Source organism: Rutilus rutilus (genome assembly GCF_951802725.1).
Source record: "Rutilus rutilus genome assembly, chromosome: 1".
NCBI classification, from domain to species: Eukaryota; Metazoa; Chordata; class Actinopteri; order Cypriniformes; family Leuciscidae; genus Rutilus; species Rutilus rutilus.
In genome coordinates, this window is record NC_140209.1 from 38,678,782 (window position 1) to 38,695,759 (window position 16,978).

Consider the following 16,978-nt stretch of genomic DNA (forward strand, 5'->3'; position numbering starts at 1 on the left):
AAAAAAAATCCTGTTTGAATGGGCATGACGCCCTGACGAACTTCCGGCAAATTTGAGATTTGCTCTGCAAATCCGTCTGGCCAAGAGCCCATTCAAGCCCATTTCCAATTTTTCCAAATCGAGGCACCAATCACGAACGTTGAGGCGGGCTTTACACGATGACGATAGCGCAGCGACATTGAAGCAGATTTAGCAGTTTTGGGTCGACCAGGACTTGGAGTGTTTGGGCGAAACATTTTCAAATCCCTCTGTGTTTTTGACGGAGTAGGGTCCCGTTTTCTTTTGTCAGCATCTGTCAATCCCGTCGCTTCCCCGTCTTTCCCGTCCTCCATGACCTATACACTGGCAAATCACATTCTAATCGCAATATAATTGCCTTACACCACTGGTGGTCGCTCTGCATACGTCATCTCCTTCATCGCTCTGATTGGTTTTAGGTCTATCCAATTGCGACCAGAAGCATTTGAGCGATGTCCGTTGGTGACGCCCCTTTGGAAATGGGCTGTGAATGAACCTTCCCCAGACCCACTCTCAGTTACAACTGAGAAGGGTCTGGTGTCAACCAGGCTATCTGATCGTATCATTTGTGATTTGATCGATGTATGGATCTATATCGGTGTATTGTTACACCCCCTATCAGTGGTGTATCATTAATGTGATCTCGGATTCATGTTATGTCTTTACTCCTTAGTTTGACAAAGTATGACTTAGTATGAACAGAACTTATGTATGGCCTTCAATACAATGTTATGCAACCCAAATAAAATGCATGTTAACCCAGTGCTGTTAACCTGGTTTGTCCATGTACCATGATGTGCTATCTTAGCATGTGCTTGCTTATGTGTTCTCTGCATGATCCTTCATGTATTTCCACCATCTGTTCCATGTCTTTACTCCCGTAGTGCATGATGTCACATTTACACCATGTCCTCTACATGTGCCATGTGACAAGCAATGAAAGCTCTGAGCTTTTATCCTAACTATCTGCAGCTGTGACAGGAAATTTTGGTGATCACTTGGTTTCTATTTTTGCAGCGTTGGGTAACCCCATCCACAGAGAAATCTCATTAGTCCTAAAGTTTCGCTTGGCATTGCTGTACAATAAACAACAAATATCTTCTGACCGGCTGTCACACACCTGCAGTGTGTGTCACACTGTGCGGCTATTTTGTATTCAAACTTCTTGAATTGTACCCTTTGGACACTTTTTTTTTTGTGACCTTTGGAAGACCTTGATGATTTTAATGGTCATTATGTTAGAGAAGGTGGCAGAGGTAAACAACTGATTTGAAAGAGTGTGAGTGTGACTGTTTATTGACATCATTATTGGATGTCTGTTTTTGTGCATGTGTACGAGAGAAGGATTTTTGTGTGTGTTGCACCTAATGGACACAGAGTCCTGTCCTTCATCAGCTTCATCTGCTAACTTGGGCAAAAAAACCCTCCCCTTCCCATGCAGAAGGACATTCTGCTGTCATGGCAACCTCGCCATGTTTCATCGCAATCATGCAACACTTCCTTGACACTTCACGACGGGCTCCCGCCAAACCCTAATGCAAACAGGATCATTATCACAATGTGTTTCCTTATGCTTTTCACTCATAATTCAATTACTGTCATTATCTTAAATAATTTAAAGGGAAACTATCCCTTTAAGTTCTTCCCACATTTATTTGTGACCATGTTACATTTGGTCACCCTACCCTCCTGGTGGTTTCTCTGAGTATGTAGAGGGACCTCCATGGCTCCCCTTCTCTCCCTGCCCCCCCTCCCCCAGCCAGCCTAGCCTCAGCATCACTCTCTAGGGCCCTTCCCGTGACTTTCAGCACCATGGAGAGCTCAGATCCCTAGAGCTCCCAATATTCCTCCACAAAGGAGTCTGCAGAGACTGAGAAAGAGAAAAGGGCAAAGAGAGAAGAGATTAGCACAATCACTGCAAATAAGAGACTGTACCTTTAAGAGAGAGAGAGAGAGAGCAAGAGGAGAACAACAAAACCATGTTAATCTATCATATCACTGACTGTTTTTTTTATTTTTACTTAGTACAAGCTGTGTGTTTAGTAAAAGCTCTTTGCAGCTTCTCCAACACTTGTAAGCCAGCTCAATTGCACTGAGCGAGGCAAGGACGTACACACATGCACACACGACCGCACACGCTCGTTCTCCCTGACTCGCGCGCTCACACACATCGCCTCACAAGCGTACGGCGCTGCTGCCTGCAAGAACCAGCTGGAGAGAACGAGCCCATCTCGCGCGCCGAGAGAGAGGGAGAGGAACAGAGGACAAGAGCGAGAGAGCAAGACAAAGGAAGGCAGGGACGGAAGGAGAAAAGGAGCGAATAGAAGCACGGCCGGCTCCGGGAGAGGTTAACAACGCGGAGTGAAGACAAGAGAGAGGAGGAGGACCAGGAGGGTGGATCAGGAAGCAGGCTGGTGGCTCTCTCTTGTAGGCAGCGGAGCGCGGTGAAGGCATTATGGGAAATGCACCATCCCAAGGTATGTCAACCTTGTATTTATCTGTTCTTATGTAGCAGGTATTTTGTTATTTGCCGTGTTTGTTGGTTTCCTCATTCGCTGCTTTTTTTTCCCCTTTTGCTTTTGGTGAGGGGGTGGGGCAAGGTGGGGTTGGAGGGTGTGTGTGTGTTTGTGTGCATAGTTATCCTTTGGTGGTTCATGCCGATTGCTCAGTATCTGTGGGATCTAAAGGCTCTGCTGGTGAGCAGGGTATCCAGGGATGGGAGTGATAAGGCTGGCTCAGTGGGTGTGGAAGCTCAGAGATGAATTGAGGGATCCATGCCTGGAGAAACAGAAGGATGGGAAAGAGGGAGAGGGGGAAAACAACTGTCTTCTAATGATGCCTTTGCGTGAACGCAGTGTGTGTGTGTGTGTGTGTGTGTGTGTGTATATTTGTGGTTTTGCATTTTAGCATTCAGTGGCCGTGTAAGAATAACAGTTGAAAGCATCACACCCATTAAACCTGGAGTGAGTGTGTGAGCAAGTGGAGAGAATTTTGTGGTGCTTGTGAATATAATTACTATTTGAACCCTGATGAATAAACTTAGCTGAGCAACCTGCTTTGGATTGTTTGCGCTACAAACCTCAAATAATGTGGCTTGTTGATTAGAAGTTGCTATTACTACAAGCATTTTGGACTTACCTGTTGAACTATAAAAATAATCAAAAACATATTCACATGCGAGATGGTTTACCATAATTGAAAATTCGCCATTATGCTGTTCCATGCCTGTATGACTGGCTTTCTTAGGTGGAACACAAAAAATATATTTTCAAAAATAATTCAGTTGTTTTTGTCCTTACAGTGAGAGTAAGTGGAGTCCAAATCAACATTGGAACCCCATTGATTGTCATAGTCATCATAGTTTTTTTCAAAATATTTTCTATTGTGTTTATGAGTGTAAGTATATGACGATAGTATTTGCATTTTTGTGTGAACTATCCCTTAAAGGCCTCTTATGAATTGGGTCACTAAGTAGCCACCCAGAACACCCTATCAACCATATAGCAACACCCTGGCAACCACCAACATCAGTGTAGCATCGTGGTGGTGAGTTTTGCCTGGATAAGCACTTGCATTTTCTTGAGAAAATATAAAAATCTAGTTTTAGATTCCTCTTTTGTCTTGTATCACAGTTTCAAAGTCACTTCTGCTGAGAGGAGGCTGCAAAATGGATGCAAAAAAAAAAAAAAGTTAGAAAAAGCCAAACAAAGAGAGATGGACAAAGAGGGGCTTAGAGGCATTTGTCCCTGAAGTCTGCTGGGAGAAGAAATAAGGCATCACAAGAATGATAGGAATATTTCGTATGAGGCCTGAGACAGAAATACTACACGAGAACATAAGAAAAATCTTCAGCAGAGACAAACGCATATACAGAGCAGATGAGAGATGGATTGAAACCAGGGAAATGCTTGCTTGAAGTGAGACTGAGGAAGGCAGGCAGAGAGTAAGAAAGGAGGAGACTGGCTGCTGGAGGCATACCCACACTCTCTTGGGAGAGACCAGTTTGGTAAGCACGAAAGGGAGGGCCGATATGCCTAAAAAAGAAGGAATTGCAGAGGATGGAGAACACTGATGCTTCATTGCATGAACTACTCAACAGATAATCCAAAGAACGGGAGAACAAGAGTCTGAGAACATCTTCGCAATTTCAGTCCTTCTATTCCTTCTTTTCCTAAATCCCCTAAATGTAGCTGTGACCCCCATTGTCAACAACAATTTTTTAAGGCCCCATGACTTTTCCAGTCATTCGGATGAAATAAAAAAAAAAGAACTTTTAAAAGTAGTTTTTACACACAATTTATACTCAATGAAATATTTTAGACCTTGGCATAACTAGAAAAATTGACATTCATTAAAAGTATAAACATAACCATGGAGTTTTATTTCTTTACATGACTTTTATACCAGTAACAAACCAGTTACAAGCAGATACTTGATCTATTTAATGTGGTCAAGCTGTTTTTTGAAAGATGTTGACTGGTCGGTCAGTTTGGACCAGCTATTAATTATGACCAGCTTTGACCTGTTATTGACCAACTTGGACCAGTTAATGATCAGATAATCACTAGTTTTGACCAGTTTGGACAAGCTAATGGCCAGCTTGGATAAGTAAAAAATTTGCTAAGTAGCATGGATCAGCTAGAAAGCAGCTACCATGGTCCAAAGTTGGTTCTTTTTTTCTCACCCCCCTTTTATTTACCAATTTCACAGGAAAAAAGCAACGTGAAGAAAGCTAAATAGAGAGTGAAGAGTGCAGAAAGTGTAGGTGTAGAAGGTGTGGAGGATGGAAAGAGTAAGAGCAGTGCTCCTAGGAATGAAAAGGAGAAATAGGTGTCAAGAAAGACAGGTGGGTGTAACGAAAACATAAAGTGGAGATGAAAGAAAAGAGGGGGATGAAAGCACTACTAGGATGAAAGGAAGGGATAGAGAGATGAAGGAGATAGAGTTCCTGGATGAAACTTGAAGACTTTAGGATATTTTATGTGATTCTAGTTTCATTCTCATGGTAAGAATGTTTGAGTATGCATGATGATGGTTGTGTGATACTTTGTGTATAATGTGCTTGTTGTATAATGTTTCCCGAAAGCGTATATTGAGGTATCTAGAATACAGAATCTCTATACAAGTCCAAAGTGCCATAGATTCTGTACAATCTAAGGATATACAATTTGCAGCTCTAATAACTTCACAATTTTTTACTTTTGAAACATGAATACATTTAAAACATATAGTACCTGAATTATTTTTAACCTGACTGAATGCACCGTCACAAGTGTCTTCACTTACCCATGTGAAGTGTAGTGTAGGTTAAAATAGCCGCCCTAAACCACACCAATTTTGCCTCCCTTCTCATTGTTTAGGTGCTGTTGAGGTGTGTGTGTGCAGAAAATGTTTTTGGGGTGAATGGCAGGTAGTGGAATGGTTCCAAATGACCTTTTACAGTTCCACCAAGCAGATATTCAGAGGGACATATCATGCAATGCCTTTTACCTTAGTGTCAAATAACGGTAATAAATATTCTTTAACAGTTTGATATTTATTTGAAACTCTAAACATCTCATCCTCACCTGTATGAGGTCAGAAAATCTTCGCATCTGTTTTCGCATACCAGTTGATAGAGCACATTTCGGCAGTAGAGTAAAAGTGTAAAAAACATGTGAATCAGACCCAGCTCAAATTAGCTCTTTTTCTGATCCATGATAATTCACTTCCTACCCTCTGGTGTCATTAAGCAGGAAACCATCTTGTTATTTGGATTTTTTGAACCTCATCATATTGCGGGGAGACTCTTTTAAGACTCTTCGTAATATCACAAATTAATCAGCAAGTCCAAAATTTTCTTCATTAAGAAGAAGAAGATTTGTTTTCCTTAAAGTGCCCCTATTTTATATATATAAAATATATATAGTTCGGGTTGAATAACTATAGTTCTTCCAATGACGTCATCGTTACTGTCTTTACAGGACGTTTCTCAGTGATACGCTCTAATTCCTGCAACTGTTCCTCACCATCAGCATTAACAAGAGTATGTCCATCAACAAACTGATGTGTATATTTCTAATTTATAACTGTATTAACTGTATCAATAACGGTGCATGTTCGCCCAGCACTGACGTGAATGACTGATGTAACAAACACTTGTAAAACAAATCTTGCTCCATCCTTTATCTTTACTCAAAGTAGTAAGAATGACAGACATTCTGCATTAATAGACACAGTTTTAGGTAATAGTGGCCCACAACTGCTTAACAGAAGTACATCAGTAAGACCGTAATAACGTGAGTTAGCCGGTTAGCCGGAAACTTACACAATATAAAACACAAAACTACATATTTTGAACACCCAGTAGAAAATATATACATTAATATATGTTTTTGCGAATCCCGCGTTAAACTGAAAAGGTCAGGAAAATCACATTTGAGGGCTGGTCAAGTTGTTCGTGGGCGGACAACGTACAACATAGACGGGCATTATGTAAATGTATCTTCCAGTGGTGTAAAACAGTAAAGCAGTAGGATTCAAATAAAAAACGACTTGTATTTGTGGTTCGTAGTCGATTCTTTTGGGACACAATAACTTTATTTATCGTGCATAACTTTCGAGTTTACAACTTTGCAGAATGTTTACATTCACAAACAGCTATTACACACTGCATGAAAGATAATATTCGAAAAACCATAATAGGGGCACTTTAACCATTTCTTGCGGGGACATTTAAAATGTTATTGAGAGTTTTGACTCTTTCTACAACCACACAATTTTTTAATAAACTGAAAGAAGTTGACATCCCCATTCCCTAATCATATTTATTGACAGCAAAAATAATATAACCCACAAAGAACATCCAACTTGTTCTCAAAATTTGTTTGTGACTGCTGAAAATGTAAGTTTGTTAGTGTGGCTTTGGTTAAAAATGTAATTATTTTGTAAAATGTCTATGAGCAGAACAACATTAGCACTTCAAACAGGATTGACAGCTGTTTTCTGCTGCTGCGTGACCATAACCCGAAGACTTGTAATAGTGTACTGGTGATGCTTTGAATATTTTTCATTGTGTGTATTTGTAGAGAACAACCCTTAAATGACATTACAGTCTGAATATAAAGCCACAGATTGAGAAAGGGTTTACATTATGCCCCTTCTTCACATGTCATTTCATAGCTGTATGAATTTTGAATTAGTGTAGCAGCGTTTGAGAAATAGGCTCTATATAATAGTGAGATTCTATCATATAGAACCACACTTCCAGTCTCAAATGAGAGATGAGCGGTGGTCATTTTGTAGATGACAGAATGATAACAGGAAATTACTAAACCTCCATTTCTAGAGTGTCAGAATGATGTTTTTTCAGAGTGACTTAAGTACGCAAAGGTTAACAGATCAGAGTACTGCTGTGCAAAACCAGCTTGTCTTATTAAATGTAAAAAGTGTATGATACTCTTCAAAAGTTTGAGGTCAGTAAGATTTATTATGTTTTTGCAAGAAGTCTCTTATGCTCACCAAGGCTGCATATCAAAAATACAGTAAAGTTACAATTTGAAATAACTGGTTTCTATTTTAATATATTTTAAAATGTAATTTATTACTGTGATGGTAAAGCTGAATTTTCAGCATCATTACTCCAGTCTTCAGTGTCACATGATCCTTCAGAAATCATTATTATATGATGATTTGATGCTCAAGAAATATTTCTTATTATGATCGGTGTTGAAAACGGTTATGCTGCTTAATTTTTGTGGAAACCATGATACATTTATTCGGGTATCTTTGATGAATAGAAATTTAGAAGAACAGCATTTATTTGAAAATAAATCTTTTGTTTTAAATGTCTTTACTGTCACGTTTGATTCATTTAATGCTGAATAAAAGCACCATTTTCTCATAAAAATACAAACTTTCCCTGACCCCAAAATTTTGAGCAGTAGTGTAAACAAAAAGAAAAAAGTATGGTCTAGAGAGCACTTTAATTCGGGCTGTATAAAAAAAAAACACCAAGCTTATTAAATTGTAAAATTTATAGCTGTAACAGTAAAATCATCAGGGACATATTTCCATTATAACTGCAGCTTATGAATTTTTGATTGCCGTGTGATACTACCTCAGTATTCCTATTTTTAATTAATTTTTTGCTTGTTACTCTGAGTGCATTTAATCTCAGAAGAGTTCTGCCATCATACTGAAGAAATGTTTTAATGTGAACTGTCCTGTGATTGGCTGGCGATGACATAATGGTTCTGTGACAGTTTGTTGATGATTGGACGGGGGGTTTTATTTAAGAAGGAAACTGTAGCAAATTAGTTCTAAAGAAATATTAATCATCAATCATAACTTGTTATATTTGATTTATGAGTATTTGGATCAGTAAATAGAATTAACTTAATGTAGTGAAATTAATATTACAATCAATCCACCTGTTCGTCCCGTGAACACTCAGTGTTAATTGTTTATTAATTCTAAGAAATGTTCATTTCCGGGGGAGGGAAATGTCTTTCTTACTGTACAGTACTACTAAGAGCCTGTAGTCAAAATCTAAATCTTAAAATAAACTTTGTTACAAGCAGAGAATCAGAACCAAATATGTATTGTTGCACAAGTTGTAATACCTAAATCACAAACATAACTAAACTAAACACACATACATACATGCATAGGTAAAATGGTGAGTGACAGAATGAAACCGGAAGTAGGAAATGGAACTATGGAAAACATCCATTTAACTATGAAAAGAACCATCAGCTTATCATTTTCAGAGCACCTCATTAAATGTATACTTGCATGGCCTTTGCAGTGAAACATTTCGTGAAGTTCCTGAAGAAGGATTTTGATGGTCCCATGAGTCTCAATCGATTTCTTCGGCATTGACTGAAGAATTGGTGATGAACTTGCGTGGTTGGTTTGACTCTGTTCTCATGGCTGGAGTGCCGATTATGGCCTGCCGGCCCTGGGCCGGAGAGGACATGCAGAGCAAACGAGAAGGGAGGAAGTCGGAGGAGTTTATGGTTGGAGTTGCGATGGACTTCTTCTGCACTGAATGAAGACATTGTGCCACACTCCTGATGTTGTCCTTTGATTCTGTTCTGGTTGAGAGAGTCCTCTCTCTCCTGAAAGAGCACATGGCTGGTTGTGGGCCAAGGCCTGTTGCCCTGGGACCTAGTGTGGCCACGCAGGACAGCTACGCGAACGTACCGATGAGGCCAAGAGCGGGAAGAGCTTGTGTAGAGGCCATTTAAAGTCTGAGAAAGGTCCCATCTCTCAGGGTTGGCTTGACCAATAAGAAAGGGGGAATTTCCAAGCGGGAAATTCCTCTGTTGGGAGGATGTGGTTAGACATAGGCCTTGCTGTTTGTGTTCATTTATACTCCGCTAGATATAACAAACACACACTGCATTCTATGAGAAGGTGATGTACATTAAAGTGTGAGTCATTAAATGAGGATTAATTAGATAGGAGATACAGGAGATACATGATACAGGTGGGGTTACATTGACCGTTGTTTCTATCATAAAATACATAGTATCAAAGACATAATAGTATCAAAAGACACTACATAAGACAATAAATCATTCACACAGTGTCCTGGGGTGCATGTTCATTTACAGATCAGTTCGTCCATAAATTAATGCAGGAAAGTCTGTTTTAAGGGCTGTGGGTCTTTCCTATGGCCTCAGCTTATCCACGTGACCATATTTTTAACAGCAGTAAAACCAACTTATCTGATCGTAGTCATGGTAACCAAGACCCTTCTTGCCCTTGTTGGGGGGATGGGACCATAGATCCCAGAGTGAGTTTTAAAGATTATTTGTTAAATATAACAAATAATTGTGTCTGATTTGTCTCAGTCGTTACAAAACGTAGAGTGTAAACATCAGCCAGAGATCTAATCCGCAGTATATGGCAACATGGGATACGCCAGCCTCCAGCAATGACATTGCTATGACAGGTAACCTTGAGGGGTGTCCATCTATCCTTTCCCTTGTTCTCTTCTAGTTTCTCTCAGTCAGTCACACACACAAACAGGTGCATGCTAGTATTCATTTGGGATTTATAACAGCATGGGTGCTTAAATGACAGTTATTTCTTTCCAGGCTCAATCTGAATTAATTGGAGCGCTGTCTGTTTCTGCAGAGGGTAGATTTCTCTAAGTTTTTTTTTCAGTGTTACCGCAGTAATGGCTAATTTAGGCCCTGAAATCTCTTACTAAGTTGTCAGAGTCAGTCTATTTGAGTATATGTGTTTGTTTTTGTGTGTAAAAGAGGATTTACTATGAGCCTTTAGGTCTTGGCTCACAAGATAAACCATAAAATAAATCAGAAAATTACATCCCTGAACAGAGCTGTGTATGTGCAGTGCTTTTGAATGTGTGTGTGTGTGTCTACAGCTTTACTTCATAAATCCAAATCTAGGTGGCTATAGGATCCATATCAATCAGTGTGTAATTTGCTGGGGAGCAGAGAAAGCCTGCAGATGCTTTCTTAGCACTTTCTTCCTGTGAATCGATTAGTCTATGAATGAACAGCCAGATCTTCTTTGACATCCCGCCTGTCCTCTGTATCCCCCTCCTGCCATTCTGTGCATCTTTCTCTCTCTTCATCTGTCTGTATTTGTACACGTAGACTGGAACGTGCAAAGGATAATTCAATCATATTGCTTTTGACAGAACAGAACACTGCTCCTTCAGATGCTCTTTTGACTGTTTTGTTCAACTGGTCTGGATTAAATTATAGCCCCATTTAGTACTTAGTATTATCAGTCGTCTCGGGTGATCCAAACACAAATAGACAGCGCTAAGTACTGGTCCAAATGGGGTCCTATGTTTTTTTTTTTATCCAATCACTCAAACTGTTAATACACTATAATAAGAGTGAACACACAAAGTTTAGAAATTCAATCACAAGTAGTGACAGGAGATGCATGTTAATACTGGTAAATGGCAATCTGTCTCATCAGATTACCTGTGAGTCAAAAATATTATTTAATTTGATTGAATTCAGCTACGTTACACCACTGTTAGCTTAAAATTGCATATTACCACATTTTACAGTGTATAAATACCAAATTAATACATATGTAAATACAGTACACTACTGTCCAAAGGTTTGGGATCAGTAAGAGTAAAGACATTTATAATGATATAGATTCCCATTTAAATGAAATGTTCTTCTTTTCTGATTTCTGTTCATCAAAGAATCCTGAAAAACATTTTTTTATCCTGGCTTCCACAAAAATATTAAGCAGCACAACTGTTTTCAACATTGATAATAATAAGAAATGTTTCTTGAGCAGCAAATCATAATATTAGACCGATTTCTGAAGGATCATGTGACACTGAAGACTGGAGCAATCCATCACTGGAAGAAATTACATTTTAAAATATATTCACATAGAGAGGAGTTATTTAGATTGCAATATATTTCACAACATTTCTATTTTTATTGTATTTTTACTGTATACAGCCTTTGTGAGCATAAGAGACTTCTTTCAAAAACATTTAAAAAAACACAAACTGTTGTTTGTATATTCATGTGTGTATATCCATATTATGTGCATAAATGTGTATATACTGTATAAGTGTGTGTATATTTAGAGAAAAAAACACAACACTTTAAACATTTATAAAGGAAAGTTAAGAAGTCAGGGTAATTTAACCTTTCACCACTCAAACCCCCAGTTTCACAGACAAGGCTTAAGATAGTCACAGACTAAAATGAATGTTTGAGCTGTTTTAACTGAAAGAAACTTGCACTGAGATAACTTAAAATATGTCAGTGCCATTGTTTTGTCTCAACAATGCACATTAGTAATATTAGTATGTTTTTACTTAAATTACCTTATTTAACTAAGGCTAACTAAGGCCTAATCCTGGCTTAATCTAATCCCTGTCTGTGAAACCAGCTCCAAAAGTAAGTAAAAAGATGCAATAAAAAGCTAATGTAATCCGTTCTTTAAACCTATAATGATTTATTTTGCTTTAAAATCATCCTAGAGGACAGAAAAGTTCCTCTAATTGAAGAATCACTCATATATGAAATTAAATTATGTGCAAACCTTTATTGCTCTGATTTAAAATGGTCTGTGATATTCGGCTGAATATGAAATCAGGCTTCCAGAAGCTGTTACTTCTTGATAATATTCGCTTCATGTCATTCTTCAGTGATTCTTATCATTACCTGATATAATTCAAACAGTGAGGCAATCACACAGCACCACGGACGCCACACAGGTGCCTGAGCCTCTTCTTCCTCTCCTGCGGTCACTGGGCTCACTGGCTTTTTCAGACTCACTGCCACTTTTGCAGAAACCTGAATATTCAAGTCAAGTCAAGCCAAGTGAGCTTTATTGTTATTCTACTATACGTGGAGACATACAGTGGAACAAAATGCTGTGCCTCGCAGGACCACTGTGCTACATATTTAAACATAAATATAAACATATGGCCTCCAAATCCGAGGCCATGGTTCTTAGTCGGAAAAGGGTGGCTTGCCCACTTCAGGTTGGTGGAGAGTTCCTGCCTCAAGTGGAGGTGTTCAAGTATCTTGGGGTCTTTTTCCCGAGTAAGGAAAGGATGGAACGGGAGATTGACAGACGGATCGGTGCAGCTTCTGCAGTAATGCGGTCGATGTACCGGTCTGTCGTTGTGAAGAAGGAGCTGAGCTGCAAGGCGAAGCTCTCGATTTACCGCTCAATCTACGTTTCTACTCTCACCTATGGTCATGAGCTGTGGGTCATGACCGAAAGGACAAGATCCCAGATACAGGCGGCCGAAATGAGCTTTCTCCGCAGGGTGGCTGGGCGATCCCTTAGAGATAGGGTGAGGAGCTCGGTCACTCGGGAGGAGCTCAGAGTAGAGCCGCTGCTCCTCCACATCGAGAGGAGCCAACTGAGGTGGCTCGGGCATCTGTTCCGGATGCCTCCTGGACGCAGTCCCGTGGAGGTGTTCTGGGCGCGTTCCACCGGAAGGAGACCCTGGGAAGACCTAGGACACGCTGGAGGGATTATATCTCCCGGCTGGTGTCCACCCGGAAGAGCTGGAGGAAATGTCTAGGGAAATATGTATGTACGTATGTATAAATATATGTAGCACCGCCTCTCTCACTGTTTCTCTCTTTTGTTCGTTTGTTGATCTCAATAGAAAAAACATGTACCCTTACATCATGCTCGCATGAGCTTCTAGGTTCACCTTGATCTCACTCATATTGCTCAGGCTAGACACATTTGGTACATATTTTATTCTATTCCATTCTAAGCATTTAAGCATCTCTCTCTCTCCCTCTCCATGTCATTCATCTGTGATAGACTGTTCAGCTGTTGGGACTGGAAGTAGTACTGCGATTTTTGGCTAGACTGGTCTTAATTCTCTTCCTGTCAGCAGCAGAACTAGGTCAGACTAGAGCCTGTGTCTGAGCCTGCAGACAGAAACGAGCAATCACCACTTTGTCTGGTCCGAGGAGCCCACAGTTGTTTGCTGTTAGCCATTAGTACCAGACAATGAGGCTCCACTGGCACCGCGCTCCATCACTCAATTCAATGAACATATTCAGCGGAGCATCCCATGCAGACAAATATCTGCTTTTAAAAGCAGCCCATGAGAGGTCTCACCAATCCCTGCTCTCACTCTTAAGCCTCACAAGTTTGTTTAAATAGTCCATAAACAATTCCAACAGGGTTGTTTTTGTCATCCCCCCCCCCCCCCCCCCTTCATGAACATTTCCAGTATATCTCAAATTATGTACTCTAACGTTCATATGTTTGGAGTCAGTACGTTTTTAATACTTTTATTCAGCAAAGATACATTTAAATTGATCAAAAGTGAAGAATGTATAAAGTAAAAAAATATATCACGGTTTCCACAAAAATAATAAAGGGGTCCTTTTATGCCCTTTTACAAAGTCTTGATTTTGTTTTTGGGGTGTACTAGAATGTTTTTTCATGCTTGATTGTTCAAAAACACATTATTTTACACATATTTTACATTATTACAGCTCCTCTCTCCCCATTATGTTTGACCGCGTAATTTTCAATGAAGCCCCTCCTTCCGAAATGCGAAATGTGCTGTGATTGGTAAGCTGGCCCAGTGTGTTGTGATTGGCAGTTCTTAGCGCAGTCCTCTTTTTTTTTTTTTTTGTGCTGCTTCCATTCTCCTGATTGCTATTATTTAATTTCTTCAATAAAAAAAAAAAAAAAAACATCCAGGGAAGATTGAATAGGCCTGTTTCTTTTCATTTTTACTCAGTATCTGACAGCTAGGCTAATCAAAAAGACGCGCGATTAAGTGATGCAATAAACTGCGGCTACGCACACTCACTCCACACAATTCTTTTTTAGAATAATACTTTTGCAATAATGTATACATGTATACACTTATGTGTTCATTTAAAATCTGCCATTGTGTTTTTGACGTTGTTAAAATAATAATAAAACATAAACATTCGGCATTAAGAAGTCGGTGTGAATGGTCACTTATCACGTGTTTTGCCTTTGGATTTATCATCAAATGAATATTATAACAATTCTTTTAGCAATTTTATTGTACTGAAGTATGAAGTAGCCTATAGCAAGAGTAGGAAAAGTCACAAAGTCTCATGCCGTTTGGATGAAAGGAAATTAAATAAATAAATAAATAAATAAGCCCAGATTTTACAGTGGGAAACCATGTTGAATTGCTTCAGCATCATATTATGTAAACATTTATGACAAACAAAGAACTACACAGATGCATATATATCATACCGATCTATCAATAAATGTACACACATTGTCCTCTGCTTTTGTTCTGACGCTGACGCTGCAGAGATAATACTGGGAGGAGCCGGTTTCATATGACTTTTAAAGGTGACTGAGGCGATCACGAATTAGTGTACAGTTGGTAGTTAGTTAGGGGGGCTGGGTGGAAATTTAGGGGGGTTAAAGCCCTCCAAAAATCTTTAACGAGCATCATCATTAGCTGATGTTTTATCTGAACTCTGACTGCTAGTCATACACAAACGCCACCCCTGGTCACACCCCTTCATAACCGCAAGCTCTACACTAGTGTAAATATAAAGGAACCTAGCGCCAATTTCAAACCAATTCAAGCCTGATTCAGACCCTGACAACATTGACGAACAAGATAATTGTGCTGAACGTACAACTGGTACCTTTTTTTGTAATTTTCTTATAGATACGATGTTATCCACCATTTAATCATATTTGTCGGAAAACTATAGTAATACAAATAGTAATCGATCACAAGGGGCGTCAAACAGAGCTTACAAGAGCTAAAGTAAACACTACATCAATACTGTAATGTTAGTTAGCAGGCTAGCGGATGCAAAGTTTTGCCATTCGTTTATACATCATAGCTATCATAGCAACTACATAAAGTTTATAATTGGAACTGTTAATTGAAATCAAAACTACAAATAATAAGACATACTTACAAGTTGTGATCCATAAACAACAGATTGTCCTGACAAAATGGGAAATGGCTACATCTTTCAGGAGAAGCTTTTGTGCATGTATCCTGCATTATACTCTGCCTGTCTACTGTTCTACGTAAAATGTGCAGTGCACAGACAAACTTTGAGGTTATAATCTTCAGGAACAGTGTTAAAAATAAATTTTAACCTCTCTAAGTTTGTCAGCCTTTGGACAAACTTTGTCTGGGGTGGAAAAATCAGCGACAACACTCTTAATCTTGAGGAATTCATCTTGAATAATGAATGAGGAACATTATGATTTATATAAATAATTTCAACAAGAAATGTTGAAATTATTTATTGTTTAGATTATCTTAAAATTATATATTTTTAATAATGGGGTTTAATATTGTAAGATCGAAAGTTAACATCTCTGTGAAACTGTGAAAATGTGTTTGCACTGAAATGGTAATCGCCTGTCCTCCCTCTGACACTCGTCTCCCTCCCTCTGTTCTTCAGCCATCACTGCTAGAGAGAGAGAGAGAGAGAGAGAAAACGTACACGGCAGCCGCTCCAGAATACAAAGCAGGTGGAGATGATGTGGGAGGTGTGTGGGACGGAGAGGTTTATGGGTAGGGCTGTGGTGATGCACTCATGACACCTTGCTAGCAATACTTAAGGTGCCCCATTATGTTTTTTTAAGATATTACCGTTCATGTAGTGTGATAGCTGTTTTTGAATTTAAAAGGTCAAAGTTTCAAAGATGTTTATCTTTAGTTATTGTCTCCCAAAAGACAGAAGTTTTACTTCCTACTTGAAGGGTTTGTAGGTTTGTAATAAATTTGCATAATGCCAGCCTATGGTCTTCATCGGTCAAAGTAGCAACGTCTACTTTGACCCACTATCAAACACTGCAGTTGAAGCTTAGGCCTGGAAGAGTTTAGCTCATGTTGTCGAGATGACGCTTTTTTTTTGTGCTGCAAAAGTAAATCTGCTTTGCAGCACATCCAAAGGATGAGGACTCGTGCTCAAATTGATACGGTAAAACTGACACCATTGTTACTGTTCATATTACTGTGTATGCTGAAGTGCCGAGGAAGCCTCTGGAGCTGAAATTCAGTTATGGTAATGGTCGTTTTGTTTCCGAGTTGCGCTGTATGCCAGAATGTATGCGCTGTATGCCACACACACACACACACACACACACACACACACACACACACACACACACACACACACACACACACACACACACACACACACACGTTGGGTTTCCATGTTTTATGTGGACTTTCCATAGACATGATGTTTTTTATACTGTGCAAACTGTATGTTCTGTCCCCTACCACTAAACCTACCCAACACAGAAAACTTTCTGCATTTTACATAAGCGCTAGACCAATCAGAACAGACTGGGCCATCTGACCAATCAAAGCAGAGTAGGCTCTCGATAAGGAGGGGTTTAGACCGAATCGTTTATCGAGCTTTTTCAGACACTGAGAGAAAAGAAGTGAGGCAATTATGAGAAAATTAAAGTGTTTTTTGACCTTGGAACCTATTCGGAG

At 39.3% G+C, this 16,978-nt stretch overlaps 1 protein-coding gene across 5 annotated transcripts in view; it reads left to right on the forward strand.

Moving 5' to 3' along the window:
* The first annotated feature begins 2,161 nt into the window (after window positions 1-2,161).
* Window positions 2,162-16,978, forward strand: part of srcin1a (SRC kinase signaling inhibitor 1a) — a 132,570-nt gene continuing 117,753 nt past the window's right edge. For all 5 annotated transcript variants that reach the window (XM_084406595.1, XM_084406577.1, XM_084406584.1 and 2 more), the window contains exon 1: window positions 2,162-2,495. In XM_084406595.1, coding sequence (XP_084262721.1) covers window positions 2,474-2,495 — 22 coding nt within the window. In that variant the 5' untranslated portion in view covers window positions 2,162-2,473. The remainder of the gene's footprint in view (window positions 2,496-16,978) is intronic.